The sequence below is a fragment of the Coccinella septempunctata genome, chromosome 1 (genome assembly GCF_907165205.1).
Source record: "Coccinella septempunctata chromosome 1, icCocSept1.1, whole genome shotgun sequence".
NCBI lineage: Eukaryota > Metazoa > Arthropoda > Insecta > Coleoptera > Coccinellidae > Coccinella > Coccinella septempunctata.
Window position 1 is genome coordinate 47565564 of NC_058189.1, and position 26185 is coordinate 47591748.

The 26185-nt window shown below is 36.2% G+C and overlaps 2 protein-coding genes across 2 annotated transcripts in view; one reads left to right on the forward strand and one right to left on the reverse strand.

Annotated features, from left to right (window-relative positions):
• LOC123313572 (ras-related protein Rap-1) overlaps positions 1 to 26185 on the reverse strand; it is a 171973-nt gene that overhangs the window by 102929 nt on the left and 42859 nt on the right. The window lies entirely within an intron of this gene.
• Positions 17668 to 18177, forward strand: LOC123307027. The gene has a single exon (XM_044889231.1). The coding sequence runs from the start codon at positions 17668 to 17670 to the stop codon at positions 18175 to 18177; it is 510 nt and encodes a 169-aa protein (XP_044745166.1).

Sequence of the window (26185 nt, forward strand, 5' to 3'; positions counted from 1 at the left end):
TGGAAAAGGTATTTTTATAAATGTAATTTTTCATTATTCGTTATTTACTCCGCGTTCCTTAGTTGATTCATGTTTTCAGACTTATAGAAAATAAATATCATAGAAAAAATACCATGAGTTTAATTTTTATAGCCACTTGCAAAAACCACGGCCAACATTAATTTCCAGACTTACCCTAGTCATAAGATCGCCTAAATTCTATTGAGTTCTCTGGAGACAAAGACAAGAATGACAGACGAAGAAACAAACTAACGGACAAGCATTCCTTCATCAGATGAACAAAATCCCGGAAATCAGTTGAAAGGCGAATTTTCGGTACATTTCAATCCTGTCCAAAATACCCTTGTTTGATTCCACTAATCTCGTATTGCACTTACAAGTACCTCATTCCATATCTGCATGATTTTCCGCACGATTGAAACTTATAATGGCTCGGCTAAGATAAGGAAGTCACGTGCGAAAGCTCTTTTGAAATATAAATTAAATGGTCACTTTTCCGATGTTACTAACCACGTAGTAAACCTATTTTACCGTTGATTCTACTCGTCCTAAAGAGATACTCGTAATATATAGGATGTAGCGTAATGAATGGATAATATGCTGCCTACGGGTAGAGGACCTTATGGCGGTTCAGAAAAATATATTTTATGTTTAGTAAAAATCCCTTGGTTTTTGGGGCGCGTGAATAGTTTTTCATAAAAAAAAGATCTATCTCAAATTTTCGTTTTGCTCATTTTTTTTTAAGTTCAACCCAGCGTGATGTGAAAAATAATATGGTTACCTGAGTACCAAAGCAAGAGTAAATATACCTGTTTCACTGAGATTCTGAAATGGTATAACTAACTCTATTTCCAGCATTAAATACAAAATAAATTTCTATTACAATGAGTCAAGGCAGAGTTTGATGTAAGCCTTTTTCTTTAATTTTTAGCAACTGAAATGAGAATTGCAAGCAGAATAAAGCAATTATTCATAAGAAGTTGTAAAGCATCTAGTAAAGCTTCTGATGCCCACTTTGAACACTTTTTGTAAAACTCAGTTTTCGTGGCCTGATTGACCTGCCAATAATCTACGAAGAATCTAGTGGACCCATCCTTCTTCTTCACTAATACCACAGGTCATGTCCAGGGACTACCGGACGGTCCGACTACACCTTCCTTTTCCATGTTTTCAACAATGCTTTCAGCTTCTTTTTTTTGTCAGAGGAACACGTCTAGGATGCTGTCTTCCCTGTTCTTCCGTCAGTGGCAAAAACGTCGGAGAATGTTGGAACTAATTTTCTAGCTTCGATTAGTTAGTACCTATCGGTTGAGCTCTTCACACTTTGAAGTGAGGGGGGACACCACTTCTTCAGAATTCCTTTGTGACTTTGAGACTTCTGCAGTACTAGTACACCTTGTCCAATCAAGGCATTCTTCAGGGCGACTGTAAACTTGTTTACATTAGGCAATTGGATGGGAATGCTTCATCTAACCTTTACCAAGGTCTTCCCAAGTACCTAATAGTCCTTTATCTGAGGTTGTATCGTCACAGGACTAAATTACTCACTCTTCATATCCAATTGGCATCCAAGCTTCTTAACAACGTCCAATCTCTTGATTCCAACTACTAGAACTTCGTGTTGTGTTTCCCAATTGAATAGTGGAAACGATCGATCCATAAGTCGGTATTTCTTGTCCAGACGCAGTTCGAAGATTGATCCTAACTGGGCGATTCTTAAATCCTTCAGAAATTTCTAGACGCACTGACGCACAATGGTTTTTGCCGAGCCAGTATCTAACAGTATTTCTACATTTCGATAATTTATCTTTCCTGGGATAACTATGCTTGATAAATGCTTAGACATTATTCCTCGGATTATATCACTTCGGGAGCATTTTTAGCTTAGGTCGATTTATGCCCCTTATCACCGACCCCAATTTTGTGCAGTTTCGTTTGACAAGCCCCCTTTTGTTGCAGTTCCAGCACACATCATCTTTTTTCCTAACTTGAGATATCCTGCGGATTTCTTCTCTGACATTTTCCTCAATAGATCGGTCTGTTTCTGGGACTTGTCTTCGTATACGAAGTTGTCTTCTTTGAGACGCTTGCTTCGCTGCCTCAATTTCCAAAGTCTGGGCTAAGGCATCATCTATGGTTCTAGGGCGTGCTTATCTCAGGATTTGTTGTATTTCACTATCCTTGATCCCATCCACAAATGAATCAAAGCTGTTCAAGGAAACTATCTGGAGCAGATGGAGGATCCAGCCTGACTAATCTCACTACATCGGCTTCAAACTCCTCGAGATTTTCCCTGCACTGGGTTCTTTATTTGTGCATTGTAAAATTGTTTTAGATGAGCATCGCCATATCTAATCTGAAGTTTCGATGTTAGAACTTCGTAACATACTTGTTGACACTCCGGAATATTGCAAAATATTGAGTGCCTCTCCTCGTAAAGCTATAATTAATACCGTGGCTTTTTCGTTGTCGTTCCAATTGTTCGCCAGTGCAGCAGCATCAAACTGTTTTTGATATGTCGAGCAGGCTATTTTTTTATCAAAAATTGGAGGCTTGATCTTCATTCTACTACGTTCCCTGTCATTTTCCGCTTTCGCTGTGCTGTAGGTAAATGAAACCAGAAAATCGGTTCTATTTGATATTATTTACAGGAAATCTGTTAATTTGGAATGATGTTCAATTTCTTCAAATTTTCCGTTAACTGCATCATGAATTTCGTCCAATTTTTCACTCACTATATCGAACCTCTCGTCCACTACATAATTTTTTGCATTGATGGTTTCTTATCCAATTTATCTGTAAGCTGACTCACCACATCATTACAATTCTCCTTAATCTGGTCCATTTTTTTATTCAATTTTCCAGAATTTTCTTCCATTTGTTCACTTAACTTACAAGAGTTCTCGTCAATTTTTTCCTTGAATTTTCGAGAATTCTCTTCCATTCTTTCGTTCATTACCGCTTGATTCTCCATCGCGTTCTGTAGTATTGTGGTCACTGTCATGAACTCCATATAACCAAAAATATATATTAAATTCGGTGTTGAAACCCACATCTGACACCAATATGCAATGCATATGATTTTTTTTCATCAATAAAATAACTATTCATAATACTTCACTTTTGAAGTAGAATGAATAGTTATTTTAATGATAAAAAAAATCATATGCATTGCATTTGAAAAAATAAAGATAAATCGATTTGAGATTCGTCATGTTGATAGTCTTTTTGTGGACACTTCATAATCTGGATATGCTTTATTATAGCTGGCTATGATTCTTTGAAATTTTGTCTTTCAATCCATGTAAAGCTGTAATGTATGTGCAAGGGTTCGTGAATTATAATTAAATAACATAGCCTCATTATCATCAGGTATCATTTTTCTGTCAAGATGACAAATATTTCGAAAACTATTGAAGAAAAATATGTGAAGTGTATACAAAAGCATGTAGGTTCCAGAGAATTGAAAAACACTACTGAATATAGTGTGTCCCATTTGAAAAATCAAAGTCAACCTCCATTCCTCTTTTGTGGGACACTGGATATATTCGAAAATATTTTTAAGTTGCTATTCTTGGAGTACCTAATTCAAGTTTGCATGAAAAAAAATTTGCTTAACTTGGACGGTTAGGCTTATATCGTCCGCTGCGGCACTAGTGGGACACCCTGTATATATTCATAAATTACATATTTATCGAGTTCCCGATTGGTAATACAGATTCAGCTCATCGATAGCTAGGAGTATTTTAGGCCTCAGGATTTAACGCATGAAATTAATTTTTTTAAAGGCAAATCGTCCAAAAAGGTGAATCTCCTGGCATGACAAAACATAAATTTTACTTGAATGAATTGCTGGAAGTCTTCTTGAAATTTCAGAACCTCAAGAAATCATGTGGTAATCTGAAATAGTGTTTAAATAACGGACAAAACTCTATGGAGTTGTTCGGTTTCCAGAGGTCATCGTTTCATGGGCGTACAGATGGAAACAAATCGATTTCGCTTTCGTTGAGACTTAAATCCTTAATCGGTCTGTCTCGCCCGGGAACTTTTTTCATCCAGTGCAGTTCACTGAGGAATTCAGAATGCAGGTTCAATTCTCCGAATTCTCGCTTCTCCAAAGATCTGAATTCAATCTCCGTGAACTCCGTTTTAGACATTGAACTCTAAAAGAACTGGAAGGGCCTCCTAGGTACCGAAATACGACGAAAAGTGTGTCCAACTGGGACGGAAGATGTAGAGCAACCCATCTCTTTCTAATGGTTCGGCAACCAATCGAATAACCACATCAGACGTCGGACGCAGCAGTCGTCTCACTTAAACGCCCCGGGTTGTTTTTGTTTACATCGTTATAAACCAATTTACAGAGCGCAGAGAGAGATAGATTGCGCTACATCTTCCCTTTCAGTCTTCCTCAGTTTGCCTGCATCGAGATGCCATTCCAGTTCTTCTAGAGTTCAATGGTTTTAGATTTCAGAACTGAATAAATGCATCGATCATCTGTTATCAATGACTTTGGCATGGCACATTCAATTTCGATAAAATTTTCAGAGTAGTACAATATGAATCAGTTAATTCAATAATACTTACACGTTTATCGAAATACCATATTGTTATTGTGATAATTTCAGTTCAATTGTGGAGGTTTAAAAAATACCTTGTTCATTGCGTTTCCAAAATTTCGTTATCTGTTTCAGATTCTATCATAATGATTTATTATTCGTTTTAAATTTTTTTGCACACCTCCGGTTTTCCGAGAAGTAATTCTTAAGACAAGACAATATCGAAATTTAACTCTCAACTCTGAAATATAGTAGGTAGTAAAACTGTATCGTCAAAGGATGCAACATGCAAAGCTGTCTTTAGTTCTGAAATACTCCTGTCAAAATCCAAATTCATCTTTAATTGCTCATATTCTGAAATCATTTGATAATGAAAAAAAAAAGATTATTTCTATGAAACAGCTTATGTAGAGTAATTTCGTTCAATAGTATACTTTACACTTACGGCCTCATAAAAGTATGTGATGTGTTCAATTAGATAGAGGTCGACAAAAAATATCTCAAATTGAGAATTATCCATAACATTGTAATCCCCATTTGAATCCGTCAATTCGTGAAGATGAATATTAAATGAATAACCTGTCACCAAGAGTATTGCAACATGCGACAATTATTTACTGATGCGGAATATGCAGATATGATTTTCGTAAGTGAAAATAAATCCAAAATGAAATTCTGGAAAAGTGTCATTATTTTGAAGAATATGGGCAAAATCCTTTTAAGCCGAAGAACATTGATAGGCCAAATACTGATAACGAAATTTCTAATCAAGTCGTTGAACGACAAAGTGCAAAGCAAAATCTATCAGAAAAATTACAACACATCACAGCCCCCATTGCTTAGCCACAAAGATTGCCAGATTCGAACCATCACCATTTTGTGTATGGACATCTGAAAGAATTTTCGAGAAACGCAATATGTATTTTGTAGCATATGAAATAATTTTCTCTATTAAATGATTTGATTCAGAATATGAGCAATTCAATATGGACTTGTAATTTGATAAAACTTTTTCAAAACTTAGGAACAGCTTTGCATCTTGCATACTCTGACGATACAGCTTTACTACCTAGTTCAGAATATTTCCACTGCATTTGAGCGAAATTTCGGTGTTTTTTTTTTCTTGAAAATTCTTTCTCGGGAAACCGAAAGTGTGCCAAAAAAATTGAAATCACTGAAATGATGACTCATAATACTATAATTTGGAACAGATAAGGAAGTTTTGGAAACGCAATTTACAGGGTGTTTTTTCAAACTGCACAATTAAGCCGAAATTATCACAATAACAGCCCAGCATTTGGAAAAAAACGTTATTCCTACATTCAAAATTTCGTGGAAGTTGAATGAGCCATATCAAAGCTATTGATACGAGAGATAATGAAGAATACTTTTGTTTTACAAATCGATCAAATATTCATTAGATAGCGTCCAACTTAGTTTCAAGAGTTGGGTTCTGTGAAATTTTGGTACTGAAATAGGAAAAAATAATGTCTAATACCTACTTGCACAAAAAGCTCATTCTGATACTCATCGTCATTCATTTTGAACGCTTACTTTAGTCATTGCCTTCTAGATTTCTGTTAGAAACAGCTATACTTCCCCTAAAATCTGACGATCCGGAATTACCCTGTATAAACCAAAAAATGTCGTTTGAAGGAAATTCTCCTATAATTCGGGCACAAGGCACAAATAGCAGATTTGTGATTTTTGTGAAGACTACTTAGTCTTGTACCTACTACTAATTTCGTAAGCACCGAGTGGGAGAGGTAAGAGGGGAAAATCAGCTGATTTAGAGGTTTGGGAATTCTCTGTTTCTTCGAAAACAGATGCTAAAATGCATTGATGTTGAAAATCACAGCTCATGGAATATTTGAACTGAATGATCTAACATTCCAAACTGATTCATGATTAAGACTATTGTACTGATGGAACCATATTTGTTTTAATACATGAAACATATTCATAATAGTATGGCGAACCGAATAATTACCTATGTTTGAGGAAGGAAAAGACTCATTTAATACAAAGGATTATAGATCATGTTTTATAATCCCTGATTTCATTATTGATTTTCATATGACGCTCATATTCTTCCTGTTTTTCAAGTTCAGAATAACCGTCCAAGAAAATTGGTGTATAGAGGGATGTATCAGAATGTACTCATAAAAATTTTTGTTTTATTCTGACAGCCCTAGAACCCCACCTCCAACGATCAAAATGAACCGATATTCTGTTTTTTTTTCTATTCAAAATGTTTCAAGGATTCCTTCTGCAGAAGATAAGTCAGGTTAAAAAATGATCAGCCAAGGAAATTGGTGGCTAAAGTACATAGAGGGTTGACTTAAATATTCTAACATAATATTTTGTTCATACTATAGCTTCGAAGATCAAAATGAACTATTCATTCTTCGATGAAGCGCCTATTCCTCATTTTTCAAGTTCAGAATGGCCGGCCAAGAAAATTTGTTGATAGTGGAATAATGTATCAGAATGTACTCAGAAAAAAATTTTGTTTCATTCTGACAGCCCTAGAACGCCACCCCCAACGATCAAATGAACCGATTTTTTTTCTATTCAGAATGTTTTAAGGATTCCTTCTCCAGACGATAAATCAGTTCAAAAACATAGGGTCAAGGAAATTGATGGCTAAACTAAAGTACATAGAGGGATGACTAAAATATCCTAACATAATTTTTTGTTCATACTACAGCTCCGAGCATCAAAACGTACTATTCAGTCTACGATAAAGCACCTATTCCTCATTTTTCGAGTTCAGAATGGCCGGCCAAGAAAATTGGTGTATAAAGAAATACATCAGAATGTATTTGGAAAAAAAATTTGTTTCATTCTGACAGCCCTAGAACGCCCCCCCAACGATCAAATGAACCGATTTTTTTTCTACTTAGAATGTTTTGAGGATTCCTTCTAAGAAGATAAATCAGTTCAAATCATCCGGCCAAGGAAGTTGATGGCTAAAGTACATAGAGGGATGACTAAAATATCTCTGACATAATTCTTTTTTTTGTTCATATTACAGCTCCGATTATAAAAATGAAATATTCAGTCTACGATGAAGCGCCAACTCCTCATTTTTCAAGTTCAGAATGGCCGGCCGAGAAAATTGGAGGATAGAGGAAGGTATCAGAATGTAGTCAGAAAAAATTTTCATTTCATTCTGACAGCCCTAGAACGCCACCTCCAATGATCAAATGACCCGACTTTTTTTCTATCCAGAATGTTCTAAGGATTCCTTCTCCATAAGATAAATCAGTTCAAAACATCCGGCCAAGAAAATTGATGGCTAAAGTATGTACAGGGTGGGCAAATTTCGATGTTTTAGCACTACAGTTTTTAAATCAAAGGAGATACACAAAATCTGATACCCCATTCTCGTTCTCTTTTTCTGAGAAACTAACAATAGTAGTAGTCATTTTTGGCCACTTTCTTTTGTTTTCGAGTTACAGTGGACTCTCGATAAGTCGAACTCCCAGGGACCACAAAAAACTGTTCGACTTATTTATAGTTCGGCTCACCAAACGTTCGAGTTATTGAGGTGGGAGTTCGACTCATTGAGGGAAAAACTTGAGATAATAATGATCATCGTTAGTCAACGAGAACCACACGACGGCTTTATAAACAAATAAGGAATGAATGGAATGTTTTTCAACCGCTTAGGACTAAGCGGTTCAAAAACACATTATGATAGCTGCCACATGTGGTGATTGGTTTGCGTAATCCTTTTAGCTTTCATTCTTTAGATCAAATAGTTCGACTCATTGAGGCGATGGTGGTCAGGAGTACGACTCATAGAGGTGGAGATTTTCGCAGAGCCTTTCCAGCAGTTCGACTCATGTATTAGTCTCTCTAGTCCCAAGAACACTGTTCGACTCATTGAGGTGAAATTACACAGGGTGAGATACGCATGAATCGGGACCGGAGAAACAGTTCGACTTATCAAAGAGTTCGACTTACCGATGTTCGACTTATCGAGAGTTCACTGTATAAGCAAAAATTGGAAAAATGGCGAAATCGAAATAAATTTATATCTCCGCTAATACTGACGATAGAGCTCTGAAATTGAAACATTATACAGGCACTTTTTTACATAGAATACAGTGGCGTGCTCGCCTTTTTAGCAGGATTTTTAATTATGAAGCTATGACCCAAAGTTATGTTTTTTTAAATGGGAACACTAGTTTTCTGTGCGATTTTTTGAAAGCTTAAATTTTACTGATTTCAAAAATATATAACATCATATGGTTTGTATCAATATGAATAATAAAAAATGGTCAAAAACCTTTTTTCTCAATATTTCTATGGTTTCAACTTTTGATGAGCATAGAAAAATATAGCATCGTATGATTACCAGTGTGTCCTTCTATAAGTCCTTTCATTATTATGAAAATTTATGAAATATATCTTGATTCAAATTTTGTGAAAATTGGTGAAAAGCATAGAAAGAATGACATTGCCGGAAATAGACTGCTTTTGATATAGGAAACTCTATTTTTCTGTGCTCGTCAAAAGTTGAAACCATAGAAATATTGGGGAAAAGTGTTTTTGACCATTTTCTATTATTTATATTGTTACAAACCATATGATGTTATATATTTTTGAAATCAGTAAAAATTAAGGTTTCAAAAAAAAATCTCCTCTGGTTTAAAAGCTGTAGTGCTAAAACATCGAAATTTGCCCACCCTGTACATAGAGGGATGACTAAAATTTCCTAACATAATTTTTTGTTCATACTACAGCTCCGAGGATCAAAATGAACCAGCCAAATTTTAAAATGGCCATTCGAGAAAATTGATGGAATGGGTGCATGGGGAAATAAATTTTCTTGGCCATTTTAAATTTTCAAAACAAAAAAGAGGAACATACTCTCGATCGTAGAATGTCAGAAAAATATAAATTTTTCTGGTTAAATCTGATACATTTCTCATCAGTTTTATTGGCCAGTGCTTTTACACATTCGAAAAAATATGGGGAACATTCTATCAATCTTCTACATAATAGTGGAGGTTCATTTTAATCGCTGCAGCTCGGACTCAAGAGCTTTCCGTATGAAAAAAAAATTTATATTTGGATATTTATTCATTCCTCTATTTACTCTATCCATCAATTTTTCTGACTGTCTATTTTGAACTGATATTTCTCCCGGAGTAGAAATCCGTAAAATATTCTGAATAGAAAAAGAACGTATGAAATTCTAGATTATAAACCCTAATTTATAATCCTTGGTAAAAAGTCACTCCATCCCTCCTTGCATAAAGCTACGGCATTCTATTCTAAATAAGGGAAAAAATTAACAGACTGCAGCATTGATATCAGACATACGGTATTGACCGAGGTGGAATAGTCATTCTTGAACCTGGTTGGCCGGGGGTAAACATCACTACAGTGTATAAATCGTGTTGATTTAATTGATTGATTTTATTTTCGCTTTTTATTGATTTGGTGGTAAAAGATGGATCCACCGAAAAATAGATCGCTGGGCTTACTAGTTCGAGCACTAAGCACAGAGCTCATTTTGCCAAACAGATCATATATCCGTTTTATAGATCGGGTTCAGCAAGATATAATTCCTTTTTCCAATTAATATGCCCGATTACCAATCCAATCAAGAATTCAAAAGCCAGATATTGCGAAGGGCGATAACGTTTTTAATCAATCTGGCGGTACAGCGATACGGCCTTCTGTGCGTCAAATACGAAGAAACCAATTTTTGCATCGGGTAAATTGAGCAAGCCGGTATCAGCGAGGTACTTGGAAAATTAATCGTTGATTAATTGAAAACTCGGAATTCTTTCAGAGTGGTATCCATCAAATTTGGATTGTTGGGTAAATATTCCGATGATCGTCGAAATGGATCACTATACCGGAGGAACTGGCTTCCATTATTCCGCTTCCTATTTCTGTTCAAAATTCCTTATAAGTTTTCTTTTGGAATACATTTTTGTATGTATTTGTTCAGGTAGAATCTTGCACGAAAAAGATGAAGCTTTCACTAAAATTTCAAAAGTTCACATCCATTTTACATCCCAGTTACTCTGGAATCTGATTCCGTTGTTGTCTGATCTTAAATTTGAAATTCAACTTGCTAGTTTTCGTATTTATAATTATGCAATCTGCAATCTGTGCATAATACTTTTTATGGGTAGGGAATGTTTTTATTCCACGAAAAATGGGTAACAATAATTGTATTTTTCATCGACCTGAACAAAAAATTACATTTTACGTACTAATTTCCGAATGAAAAGTAGACTATTTTTGAAGGCGAGTACTTTTCGTCCTGATTCACTTTTCGTACTGGTTCACTTTTCTTCCGGTTGTTCGTCACTAAGCAATAAATTATATCCCCGGGCGATTGAATCCATTTCGTGAACACAGAATTTGATGAAAACATAAGTGCCTGTGACAGTAACTGTCATTTGATGTTGCAAAATTAATTCTTCACGAAATCGGATAGATTTTACCAGTGAATTAGGTACGTGGTCTGAATGTTAGTATTCAGTATAATCAATAATGGATAGCGATAGCGATATGAATAACAGTAACACTTCACCAGAGCTTAGAGAATTGGCAATAGGGAATACTCCTTCTGACGAAAATGATGTATTTTTTATGAAATATCACATTTTGAAATAACCATTTCAACCGTTTCCCAAAAAAAATTATTTTAAGCACTTAAAAATTAGAAATAACAATGGGTATTTAAAATTTGAAGCGTTACATTTCGATTGCACAAGTTGGCAACATCGACTGAAATATGCCTTGATAATAAAGGACAACAAATACATTATCCTAATGAGATAGACAAAGATGGCTGTTTATGAAGTCTGCGACGAACGAGGAAGGTCGTTAAATTTTATGGGATTTTTATGGCCAGTTGCAGTCGAAGCTCGCCAGTAAGTAGGCGCCTGTAAATCAACAGCTGTTATTTTATAAATAAGCTGATCGGACATTGTTCTTTTCATCGTCTAGTAGGCGCTGTTGCCAAATCGTAAACTCGGAACCAAGATGCTTTTGTGATAGCGAAACAAGTGTCATGGTTTAAAGACTCATTTTGTGAAAATCTTATAATCTGTTTCAAGTTCAATTATGGATTTTCATCCAGTATCGGCCACATCAATTCAATTCTAATTTCAGAATGGAAAGACTATGGGCTTGAAATTTTCTTGGTAGATTTAGGATCCGAATATGCCGGTCAGGTTTGTTGATAGACAGAATTCGCACGACAGTTTCGTAGTTGCACCTGTTGACGCTACTATAATAGACTAAAATCTTAACTGAAACGTGTTGTAGTATCTATCAAAACACTATTTAGTGAGAAGAATGCTATTCAATCCACAGAGTATTTCCGGTGGAACATAGCAGTGAATTATTTCCTTTTAGCTGATCACCTGATGTGAGACTACACAAAAGAACCACCTCAGTTTGTGTTGGATTCGAAAATGAAGTTCGCTTTGTAATCTTCATAATTACAGCACTGGGTTCAATTAAGATAAGAATTTAATAAACCCACATGAAATAATAAACGATATTGTAGCTGCTGACACTCTGGATGAACTTCTAACGGGAGAATTAACATCGTCCGTTTAGATTTTATCTCACTTATTCACCCACGAAAATTATTGAGAGCAGCTTTTCGTTTCCATCTGATAAAGACAGAAAGAAATAAAGAAATATAAATGCAATCGCAATATTTCGCCATTTTTCTGGGCCAGCAGTATCAAACAATGCCAATTTTATATTGTCACCACTTCATCCATCATTGAAATGCGAAATCACTTTTTCTGAAATTTTTAAAGGCATAATACGATAAACATTTGTAAAGTTCACGTATACTTTATATTCAATAGTTTCAAAGGAACTTGAGCATCTTCTTATAAAACAAAAGACTAAATATCAAATTTCCTCATCTCATCAACATAACTTATGAGTGAATCTTAAATTTTTTATTATAAATTGATAAAACTTTGTTGAATCAACACCTGACGATTGCATAGTTCCTAAATGTCAAAAGTTATGCAGTTTGTGACATATTGTATAGTAATTTTTCATAATATTCAACGAAAATATGTATTCCCGATTTTGGGCAGAAAAATTAAAACCAAAGTTCATATGAGGCGCACCCAATTATTTTGTATGTTCACCAGATCATTTTGCTACTAGGCACATATTATTTTGCATTATTTCAATACCTACTATGCAAATAATAATTTTCTGACTTTATTCATTTCCAATGGCAATGATTAATTCGATGTAGTTCATCATGGAAAAATTAGAAATATAGCTTGCTTGAAAACTGTACTCGAAAAGTGATTGTGTTTTTAATAGGGTCAAATTCAAAACTGTCAATAAAATTTAAAGTAATTAAAAAGTCGTATTAATTATGGAAACTTTCAGCGTATTTCTAACTTATTGCCAAATATAATCTTAATTCTTGAAGGTGATATGAAAGCGATGAGCAGTCTACGAGAAGACCAGACACAAATATAAACAACATTCAGAACCCTCATATTCACTTTTATAGCCCAGAACATGTATTACTGAAACCCAGACTTCATTTCTGCAACGATAATATCATTATTCTAGAGAAGACTCATATATAAAATAATATATCATGGACCATATCATCATATTTGATTTGTTACAGAATCATCCCTAATAGCACAAAGTAGTCCTATGGACATCCATAGGACGTCCTCTTCGGACATTACGGACATCCATGGGACGTCCATTTCTGGTACAATGGACGTTCTATGGACATCCGAGGGACGTACAAATGTCACAACTTTGAACCGAATTCGGACGTCCATCGCGGACGTCCAATGGATATCCCGTTGGGATCATCATTAGCTATCTCAACAGTACAAAAATTTACCACAACGTTGGCTATCCTATCTATTAGAGAATTTTTATGTCCTAGAACCCAATGTCTCACACTCAGACGCAGATGGTATTTTCTGTGTTGTTGTCATTTCCATCCATACTTACTAGAAAGTTTTTACACTTGGCCCGGATTCGAACTCGCGAGTACGTGGGGACATCGCATTACTGAGTCTTCGCTGCAACCGTCCTAGCTATCGAGACTATACGTTATACCTACTTGTAGGAACATATTCATTATATTGTTAACTGATTTATGGAATAGTAGTCGATTAATACAGAAATACCATATAATAAAAACTAAAGTCTTAAAACTCAAACATAGATTGTTTTATAATAGTAATTACTCAAGTATTTAGTCTTCGTTCATCATAACGTTATACATAATATAATATTCATAAGATATTCATATACTACAAAGCGGAAAAATGGAGTTTAGTGAAAAATAATATTAAATTTTGGTGTTCATTGATATACATGTATGTATTATTTGGTCCATATGATGATGTCCCTACCGGATATCCACTAGGTATCCGTGATGGACGTTATACGGACTCCTAGTGAATATCCAGTGAGGACATTCAAAAGATGTCCCTAACGGATATCTAGTAGGTGTACGTGATGGACGTTATACGGACCATGTAATATATATGAGGTGAAATTTTTCTCTTGTGTTGAACGTTTCAATTTCCGCAAAATCGATGACCGAAAGTTTGAGGAACTATTTCAAAAAACGGATTGGGACTTCTTGACAACAACTTCTAATAGTGACTTAGCTTGTGAACAGTTTAATGCGAAAATTCAGGGAATTTTCTGTGAATGCTGTCCGCTCAAAACTCGTAACAGCCGCAAGTATCCATCCTGGTACACAAAAAATCTTATCATTAATATAAAAAAAAAAAATCATTACCGTCGAATGTATAATCAAAGAAGAACCTTATTTTATCTTGAACGTTTTAGAAATATGAGACGGGTTGTTAAGAGAGAAATATGTTCTGCATACTCGGAGTTCATAAAAAAATCTGAAGATAGTTTGGTGACAAATCCGCACGATTTCTGGTCATATTTTAATTCAAAAAATAATAAAACCCGTATTCCTGGAGTAATGTTTGATGGGGATAAAAGGTTCGATACCCCAAAAGCAATTCTCGATGCTTTTGCAGATTATTTCAATGGTGTATATAAGAGTTCAGGGGATGAGGGTTCGGATGTCGGTGTTGATGATCAGGAAGATCACTTGATGGATCCCTCTAAATATCTGCATGTTCAAGAGATTTCGAGCGAACAGATACTCAAGGCAGCCGGAAAACTCAAAAATAGTCTGAGCATTGGTCCTGACAATGTTCCCGCTAGTGTAGTCAAAAATCATATTAGTTTGTTCTGTCATCCATTGGCACTTATATTCAACATAATATTGAGATCCAAACTGTTTCCTACAGTGTGGAAAACCTCACGTGTTTGTCCCATATTCAAATCGGGCAAGGTTGCAGATGTCAGAAACTACAGGCCCATCACACTTATATCCGTGTTTTCAAAGTTATTTGAGATTGTGCTCTTCGATCTGATCTATTCACATGTGCACAGCAGTTTATCAGAGTCCCAACATGGCTTTATGCGGTCGAGGAGCGCGGTCACGAATCTTTGCACCTTCACTCAGTACATTTCGGGCTCACTGGATAATCACAGGCAAATTGATGTAGTTTACGCTGATTTCAGCAAAGCGTTCGACAAAGTGTCCCATAAACAGCTCTTGAGAAAGTTGGCGAGGTTCGGTATTTCTGTAGACCTTCGGTTGCTCTTGAAGTCTTATTTGGAAGGCAGGCGGTTGTATGTTGAATATGAGGGAGTGAAATCTTATTATTTTATAGCTTGTTCTGGAGTTCCACAGGGTTCCAACCTGGGGCCGCTACTGTTCCTCATATTCATCAACGACGTTTGTAATATTTTAGTATCGTTAAGACTTCTTTTCGCAGATGATCTTAAATTTTTTAGGGAAATTGTCAGTATAGCTGATTGTGTCATCCTGCAGGACGATATCCGGCGCTTGTCTGAATGGTGTTCATCTAACAAATTACCTTTAAATATAGAGAAATGTCAAGTAATGAGTTACTCCAGAAAGCTTTCACCTATTGAGTTCGACTATACCATTGAGGGTAAAACTTTGAAAAGGGTTGTTGAAACTAGAGACTTGGGAGTCTTGTTCGACCGCAGGCTGTCTTTCAGTCCTCATATCGAAAATGTCATTTGCGGTGCCTTTAAGTCTTTGGGTTTTCTATTGCGCAACTGCAGGGAATTCTCAAATCTAAGAGCTATCCAATCAGTGTATTTCTGCTTAGTGCGTAGCAAGCTTGAATACTGCAGTGTGGTGTGGAATCCATACCACAATAAATACATTACAGCGTTGGAGTCTATTCAGAGAAAGTTTTTGAAGTTTTTGTATTTTAAGAAGCATAATGTCTATCCTGTTCATCCGGACCATCAGTCTTTGTTAAAGGAGTTTAATGTTACCAGTTTGAGGAAAAGAAGAGAAATTGCTGATGCTACTTTTGCATATAAATTGATCAATAATCATATTGACTCAACATCGTTACTTTCTCTTCTGGATTTCAACGTGCCTAGACTTGCATCGAGATCTAATTTAATGTTTAGGATTAGTGTCCCAAGTTCACAGCACCATTTTCACAGTCCTGTTTTGTCGATGTGTAGAAGCCTGAACAATGTCCCTTCAGTAGATGTTTTTTTTCTATCCTTGAATCAGTTCAGAAAAAAATTGTATTACCTAATAGAAAATTGAAATTGATTTTTTTTGCTGTTTATTTTTTTTTCTGCCGACGGCGATTCCGTTATTTATCATTTTTGATAATTTTTTCATGTAACTTACACCTGTAATTGGGCATGTGCCTGTTGGATGTAATATATTTAAATAAATAAATAAATAAATATATGTATAAGTTATATGGTCCGTACTATCTTCATCACGGACACCTAATGGATATCCAGTAAGGACATATTTTTGACATTGTCTGTATTAAGTCGGTCAGGGACTATTTTGGAACTATATGATACGGACATATGTCATATAGTCCGTATTATGTCCATCACGGTCATCCAATGGATATCCGATACGGACATTGTACATAAATTGGACTAACAATGGATATCCATCTTGGACGTCCTAAAACTGTCCGGAAACGGACGTCCAAAGGACATAGAAATCAAGTCCATGGACGTTCCGACGTTAAATGGACATGAATTGTACGTCCCATGGACGTTGTGTGGTATTTGGGATTTTAACGATGAAAACTCAGGAAATAATAAAGTTTTCCAATGTAATTTAGTAATTATCTTTTCCCCCGACTTCTTAATAATAGCACTGTTTGACGAAATAAGCTGTTAATGAACACTATTATTGGTTAATTTCTTATTAATGCATTATTGTCATGGGTACTCGAACATAGAAGTATTCAGCAGCTTCCCAAATAATTATTTTATTTGTATGTCGCATTGATTTTCGTAGTACCTAGCGGGTGAATTGAGAAGAGATGAATTGTGGAGATTGCAGAAAAATTATGATGGTTAGAGAGTAATCAATATATCTATGTACTACAACTCCAGCTTCCACCAGCTACATACATTCTTTAACAGATATAATAGGGAACGATATCAATGTGACCTACTCAAAATGTCACTACTCGAATATGCTCTCTATGGACTTCTCGAATTGTTCGATGGGCAGCATAAATATCACAACATTCCTATATGACATGCGAACATAGAAAATTTATAAGGTGTCAAATTTGACTAGGTATCGATAGAAAATTTTTGCAATCAAGAATTCACAAATTAAACGAACTTCAGTGAGACAAGGTGTTTTGAAAAGTGCTCCGTGATTAAAACCGATTCAAACGGCAATTACGAGCGTGAAATCGATTAAAACTGTTGCAGTGGATACTGCAAAGTAGGTGAATTAGATCAGGCTAAGTTACAGGAAAAACATAGGAAAATTGAAGAACTTGTAATCCAAAATATATTAGATTTTGTGGAATAATAAACTGAAATCGCCGTTAGCGAAATACAACCAGCTGTCGCATAAATATTATCTTTGTCGATAAGGGAACGGTGATTGAAATCAAAGATATTACATCTTTGTAATATCTTTGATTGAAATATTCGAATAGGACACAGGACCGGTTTCAGGCACCGTTGAGAATTCATGATGAGTCGGACGAAAAGCGAAGAAGAGTATACGAGTGACGATGGAAAAAGAAAGAGAACAACCGATGATGATGATCCATTTAGAAGAGGCAAAAAACTGACTAGGACGCCGCAAAAAAGCAAACCTAATGATGAAAAGATGGATAGGTTAATGATGATGATGGAAGTATTGATGAATGACATAAAGGAGATCAAAACGAATCAGAGGGAGTATCAAGAAGAAATGAAGCGCATGAAGGAAGAAAATGAGAAAAGCAAGAGGGAAAATCAAATGTTAAAGATTGAAGTTAAGAACATAAAAACCAGGCTCGACAATATGGAGAACGAAAAACGAAGAAACAACGTGGTGGTGAGTGGGTTGAAGCTGGTGAATACAGAGCAGAAATCGATGAAGGGTGAAATTAAGGAATTTTTCAAGGGGAATATGGATGTGGAGATTGAACCAAAAAATATCAACAAAATAGGACCCAATATTTGCGTAATTGAGCTGGAGGATAAATTCGATAGGTAGGATATATATTAATGATGATCTGACCAAAACACAAAGAGAAAAACAGGCAAAATTAAGAGGTATCGCAAGGGAGGAAAGAGCAAAAGGTAAAGATGTGAGAGAGGGTTTCCAAAAACTATTTATCGATGGTGAAAGCTATTCTTGGAATGAGGAGATGGAAAGAATAGAGAAAATACCTCCAAAAAACTGATAGAAGCGGAAACTATCGAGATGGGAAAAAATATGACGAATAAGCAGGAAAAAGGACAACGAAACGATAAAGACACAGGATCTAAGAGAGAAAAATTGGTGAGTTCGAGGATTGCAACGTGGAATGTCAGGAGTATTCGAGATAAGGAGAATGAGCTGGTGAGGGAATTCGAGGAGACGAAATTGGATATATTGGCGATAACGGAAACAAAAAAGAAGGGTAGAGGAGAAATAAAGATGGAGGGTGAGCATCTGCTAATCTACAGTGGAGTTCCTGAGAACATGAGAGCCAGAGCAGGCGTGGGATGTATGATAAGGAGAGACATTTGCTGGCAACTGAATAGATGGGAAGGTTGGACAGAGCGAATATTATCGATAGAAATGGGAAATAAGGAAGAGACAAAAACGTTCATAATAGTGTATGGACCCAATGAAGACGATAGTACACCAAATAAAGATAAATTCTGGGAAGACCTAACTGAAGTCACTGAAACAGCAAGAGAAACGATTATCATAATGGGCGATTTCAACAGCAGAGTGGGAAGAAAAGATGAAATTTATAAATCAGTGATGGGACCATACGGGGAAGAAACTAGAAATTACAATGGTGAGAGAATGCTCGATTTTTGTCTACTGAATGATTTTGTTGTTACTAATACATTATTTCAACATAAGGACATACATAAGTATACGAGAGAGGTCAAAAGTCGAGGGGAAAAATCAATTATAGATTACATCCTGATACAAAAGGAGAGAAGATATATGATACTAGACACTAAAGTAAGAAGGGGCCCAGAAATCGGAAGCGATCACTATATGCTGGTATCTAAGCTGAGGAAGGAAAAGATGGAAGAAGAAGTAAAGTGTAAAAGAGAAGAATCCTATGAATGCCTTAGGTCTTACAAGCTAGCTAGTAGAGAAATTGCCGATAAATATAGGTATGAAACTGAAAAGAGATTCGAAAGGGAAAATGTGTCAAGGACGCACAGAACATTGGAGAGCATATGGGGGAGTTTCAAGAGCATAGTTACCGAAACTACACGTAATGTATGTGGAAGTTATAAGAAGACGAATAAGAGAAAACAAACATCATGGTGGACAAGCGAGATAAAATATCAGGTGAAGATTGAAAAGGATAAATGGAAACAATACCTGAGTCATAAAACAGTGGAAAAATATGGGCAATACAAACAACAAAGAAAAGTAGTAAAGGAGTTGATTCAAAGGGAGAAGAGGAAGAAATGGGAAGAATTTGGCAAAAAAATGGAGAAAGACCATAAGAGTAATCAAAAGTTGTTCTATAGAGTTCTTAAAAATGCGAGAAAGACACCAAGGAATGATAATGTGATGATAAAGGATAAAGATGGAAACCTGCTGAAGGAAGATACTGCAATAATGGAAAGGTGGAGAGGATATTTTGACGACCTATTGAATGAGGAGGGATTTGAGAGAGATGTAGAACAGGAAATTGGGGAAACACAAGAATTAAGTGAGGAAGAGGAAGGCATATCAATGGAAGAACTGAAGAAAGCGATAAATACCCTAAAAAATGGCAAAGCAGCAGGATGTGACAGAATAACAGCAGAAATGTTGAAATACCTAGGAGAAAAAGGAACCGAAATGTTATTGGAAATTGTTCAGAGGGCATGGACAGAAGAAATAGTACCACTGGATTGGCAAACATCTTTGATAGTACCAGTACACAAGAAGGGGGATGTGCAAGAATGTAACAACTATAGGGGTATCACTCTGTTGAGCTCAGCTATGAAAGTTTTTGAGAGAATACTGGATGGAAAAATAAGAGAGAAGATTGAAACAAATCTAGAGGAAACGCAAAGCGGCTTCAGAAAGGGAAGAAGTATACAAGACCACATATTCACGTTGAAAATACTGATTGAGAGGGCGAAACAAAAAGATGGTAGGATATACATGGGTTTTGTGGATTTGGTGAAGGCTTTTGACAGAGTTAAAAGAAGGAAACTATGGAAAATTCTGGAAGAGAGGGGAATGAACAAGAAAATTATAAGACTTGTTAAGAATGTGTATGAATTGAACAGGAATAGAATTATCAGCCACAACCGAACATCTGGAGAATTCAGTACAAAAATAGGTTTAAGACAAGGAGGTAGTTTGAGCCCTGTGCTGTTCACAATATTTATGGATGAGATTCCGAAGGAGTGCACAAGAAGATCGAAGAAATTTCAAGTCGGGTACAGAAACTTAAAGAGAGTGGTAATATCAGAATGTGCCTTCGTGGACGATATTGTTATCGTTGCTGAGAGTGAGAGAGATCTACAGACAAATATGGACATCTGGAATGCGGTGTTGAAGGAATTCGGAATGAACAAGGAAAAAACAAAAGTTATGGTGGTGAGCAACTCTCAGGAAATCGTTGACGTACAGATAGAAGGAGTAAGATTGGAGCAGGTGACATCTTTCAAATACTTAGGAGTGCAAATAGAAGAAAATGGAAAACAAGATCTGGAAATAAACAGTAGATTGGAAAGCACATTGAAGATATACCATGCCATGAATGAGAACTTCCTGAGTAGGAAAGAAATATCAAGAAGTACTAAGATGAATGTATACAAAGCGATTTATAGACCAATACTTACATTCGCGTGCGAATCGTGGGTACTTGATAGAAGACAGAAAAGCAGGATGCAGGCAATGGAAATGAAATATCTAAGAAAAGTGAAGGGAATAACAAGGATGCACAGGGAGAGAAACGATCTTATCAGGGAAGACATCGGAATAGAACCTCTGCAGGATTTCATAGAGAAGAGACAATTGAGTTGGTGGGGACATCTGAATAGAATGAATCACGAAAGACCTGCTAGAAAAGTATGGGAAGCAAAGGTTACGGGAAAAAGAAGGCGCGGAAGACCGGTTACTACCTGGGACAAGCAAATGGGGAAGATAATTGGAGAAAGGGGACAAACTTGGGAAAGAGCAAGGAAGATGTCAGCCAACAAGAAGGAATGGTCGAAGTTCGTTTACGAGGGAAGAATTTAATATTTGTTTTTGTTATTATACCCTACACCATTTCATGGTAGATGGGAATCGATTATATATATATAAGAATCCACATTCAATTCAAAATGTGGTCGACGGAAAAATCTTGTTATCAACTCGTTTATTAATTGAGCCATTAATGATCTCGAACGTGCGAGCGAAGCGCTTCGCTCGCACGCACGTTAAAATATCTCAATCATTAATCGCTTTCATTAATAACTAACGGCCGTTTTCAATAATCCTATCTATCCATTGTTTCAGTAACTGAAGATAGAAAATGCATGTAACTTCGTTTCTATGATCTATCAGTAGCTATACATTTTAGAATGGTTACCAATGGTTACTAATCGTCAGTAAGTGATACGATGGATAGATAGGTTTATTGAAAACGGCCGCTAGTTGATTAAATTACAATTTCAATGCATAATTTCCAATGATAGGCATAACACTGTTGAAATCAACTATGAAATTGTTCACGAAGATCCTGGATACAATACTAATTGATCATGTAACCATGTCGGAAGAACAACAGGGATTCAGAAAAAACAGATCGACCATCGACGCCATCTTCACGGTCAGGCAGATCGTTGAAAAAGCTATAGAGTATGACAGGCCAGCATTCATGTGTTTCGTCGATCTTACCAAAGGGTTCGACAGGGTAAAACTGAAGGATGTAGTTGATGTTCTGAGGAAGAAGCGGGTACCTCGAACTATTGTGGACATCATAAAACAGCTCAATCTCAATACAAGCATTCATCTACTGTTGAACCAGAAGCTGACCAAAGAAATTCCAACACCATCGGGAATAAGACAAGGAGACTCTCTAAGCCCTCAATTATTTAATATCCTCATGAACGACATTATCACCCACGTCAAGCAAGCGGGCAGAGGCTACATTCTCACCGCTGGGGAAATAAAGATCATATGCTATGCAGATGACGCAGTAATCATAGCTGAAAACGAGGACGACCTGCAAAGGCTTCTCCACGCTTTCTACCAAAAGGCTGCAGAGTTCAACATGGAAATATCTATCCCCAAAACAAAACACTCGTCGTCGCGAAGGAGCCCATAAGATGGAAACTTGTGGTTGATGACAAGCCTGTAGAGCAAGTTATGGAGTTCCAATACCTGGGAGTACAACTTACCTATAGTCAGAATAGGACCAACGAAGTGAGAGGTCAAGCACACAAAGCAAACCGAATAGCTGGAGCCCTGAGGGAGATAATATGGAATAACAAATACATGAACATCCGTGCTAAAACTAAGATTTATAAGACTTGCATGAGACGTGTACTTACATATGCTATAGAAACCCTGGCAGAAAACCAAAAAACCAAGAACATCTTGAGAACAACTGAAATGAAAACTCTCAGAAGTATTGCAGGCTACTCTCTGAGAGACATGAAAAGAAGCAGCGACATACGGAAGGAATGCGAGATCGAAGACGTGGTCAGATGGGGTCGCAAACGACGGCGAGAATGGAATGAGCATGTGAGCCGAATGGATGTGAATGTGAATAGAATAGCGAGGATTGCAAGGAATGGCCGACCCCAGTCACGACGTCCTCCAGGCAGGCCCCCAAAAGCGTTTCCAGACTTACCTCTTACCTCCATGGAAACGTTTCTTCTTATTTTGGTGTTCTGAACCTATATGCAAATTTATTCTCTTTAATCCTGGGACACCCAGTATACAAAACTATAATTCATAGTTCAGTCAGTTGATGATTGACATTTAGAATGAAGAATAATAATAATGAAGTCAAATGCAATTGCACTTAGGACAGGGATCAACAGAAGAATATAATTGAAAATTTTATTCATCTGTCAAATTTGACAGACAACAATGTTCCGACTAATTTTTGATTGTTTTTTTAGCCAATGAGCATACAATTAGGCGATAATTTTGCACTAGTGCAAATTATCGATAATTTGCACTTGTGCAAAATTATCAGGTCCTTTAAAATAAATGCAGACATAATTATAAACGTTTATTACTTATTAAAGTTACATGAAAACTGTTGAACCTAGTTATTTAAATTTTTACAATTAAAAACGCAATTATCGTAATTTATGATTGAACCAGTCGAAGTTTGTTGTTGGTCAGAAACAATGTTACTTGAAGCAGTAACACTAAACTCGTTGTTTTCACTGTTTCTCATTTTCCTAGAAGCTAGATGGCTTACGGCAGTTGCTCGGTGAGAATAGTTTGTAAATTTTCGCTATCGATACCTGCTTTTTGGACAAACAGCTTTGTCCATTTTGCGATCTCGATTCTGCCAACTGGGATATTCTTGAACCATATATTATTATTTTGCCATTCTCGATTCGGTGTAAGAAACAGACGGTTCGTCCTCACGTTAGATCCTCGTTTTGACAAAAGTTTTTTGTATAATCTTAAAATAAAAGCTCTGATAAGAAAAATTAAATAAGAAACTGTTAATTTGACCAGGCGAACGGGGCAGATGTCTTCATTAGTAGTGTTTCTGATTAACTATTTACTGTCTGTTAATCTGCGGCCTCCTCCTTGGCAGGTTTTTGAGAACACTGGATTATATTCTATTCTATTTGTGCTAGTTCCATCATTAAACTTTTCTTCTTGAAACAAATCCGTCAAACAGTTGGCTGCTTCACCTCCTCGAAATGCTAGCTCATAAGATATGAGATGAAAAAATTTTTTCTGCAGACCCTCCGGCTTGTTTTCATCGTAAAGCTTCAAAATTTGCAGCAATTAAGTAAAAGTAAGTAAAAGCCGATGAGCCTTCTTTTCTCTTTTCCGGGTTCATTTGTAATATTTCGCGCGCAGCATCTCGTGCACCCCTAGCCGATTTAAATCTTACATCATTAAATGGATCTATTGCAATGCCGAAATCTTCGCAATATTTTTCCTGAACAAGTTTTGCTGTCACGTTCCACATTGTTTTCACCACACTTTCTTTATAAAAGGATCCATCCTTCTTGCGCATGTTGCTTGCTCAGTCCTTTAGAAGGAAGGCAATTTTTCCCACCAAAGTTCCTCGTTCTAATAAGTAATTTCTTTCGGCACAAATTAGTGCAAGAATTTACGCAGGAGCAAATCGTTTATTTCATTTTTAATTGATTTTGTTTCAGAGATTGGGAGTGAAAACCCTAAAAAGTTTATTAAGAAATGCAGAATCCTCCCAGAATAAATTTCAATCGATATCTTGAAATTGTCTCCATACTCACGTTTTTGACTTTTTGTATTCGTTGGCGTAAGATTGTCTATATTCTTATCAATATCTACAACAGAAGCGTTTCCAAATCGCGACATTGCACTTAAAAAATTTGACAATGGGTTTTTTATAATGCGTCGTTAAAAAAAAAATTTTTCATTGCCCGTAGCAACGATTTTTTCCAACAGCTCCTACGTACCTGCAATAAGTATAAATTATACAATTATCGTCGCCACTGGTGGCGGCAATGTGACAGCAACCGACAGCGACACAATACGATTTGATGGATTCACAAAATTTTCTTATTAAATTTAACTCTTGCAATGAAAATGAATCGATAATTTTTGACAAATCTGCTCTCATGCAAGTTAAACTGTAAAAGGCACTCGAGCGCTCCGCGCACTCGTGCTCTTTTTCAACTTATCTTGCATTCGAGCATATTTCCCAAAAATTTTCGATAATTTTCATTGCACTAGTTAAATTACAACTGAAAATTCGCATAGACAAGCACTCAAAAACATGTACATTTAGAAAGAAATTTACCTTGTGGATGCAATTAAGCTCATAATTGTAATCGAGGCCAAATATTCTAACCTTGAGAATTCCTGTTGATCATACTGACAAGTTATAATGGGCTTACGGGAGTTTGATTGCAAGCTGAAAACAAGTTGATTGTGTGAGAGAATAGCGTAGAAATGCAGCCATTTCAGGAAGAGGCATTCCTGCAGGTGCACGGTGAAATTGTTCATCACATTCTCCGACATTCCTCTAGGAATAGTTTCGATTTCACGTCTGGTGGTTTCTTAAAAATCTGGAAGGATAAGTGGTTTGCAAACGTATTCCTTTGACTTCAGATGCCCCCTTTAAGGAGTAGACACAAAAGGGTGAGGTCATTCGAGTGTGGGAGCCAATCTCCCGAGTTTAAAAAAAATTCGTACCCCTTCTGGAGATGCGACTTTCATGTCACTGAATACATTTCGTTTACGTTCAAAGGATCGCTTCTTCCACTTATTGTGGGTAGTCATTATGTAAAACAAACATCTTAATGCTTCATTAGACGAATATTTTCGTCACTTGCTCTATGTGCCCTATTCGGCTAGTTATTTTATAACATTCGCAGGAGCTCAACGGCTTCTTCTATACCTTCGTTTAACCTGCTCCGATCTCAAAAATTACATCCTTGATGTTGAAATTTCGTAAACTGAAATTAGATAAAAAAAAATTCGAAGCAAATGTGACAAGAAGTTGCTGGTTCACTGAAATTCTCACAGTTTATATTTAGAGTAATTGAAAGCAAAGAGAAAATTTTACTGCTGTAGATACTCAGAATTGCCCGAATAGAAGTCAATAGGATACCCTCCACATTTTGAAGTACAAATGGATCCCTTCATTATATTGGAGTTTGAATAGTTATAATTCAGGTCTCCTGTTAGAACATCTTTCAGATTTGATTATTTTCGAAATGCAAGGGAATATAAAGTAAATCAGCAAAGGTTGTAATTCTAAAAGGACGCACAAAAATGAGAAAGTCTTGAAACTTTGGTAATCAACCATCCAAAAATCCTTTAAATTTTATAAGCTATGTCTCAGAATACTACAGCTACCAATGTCACG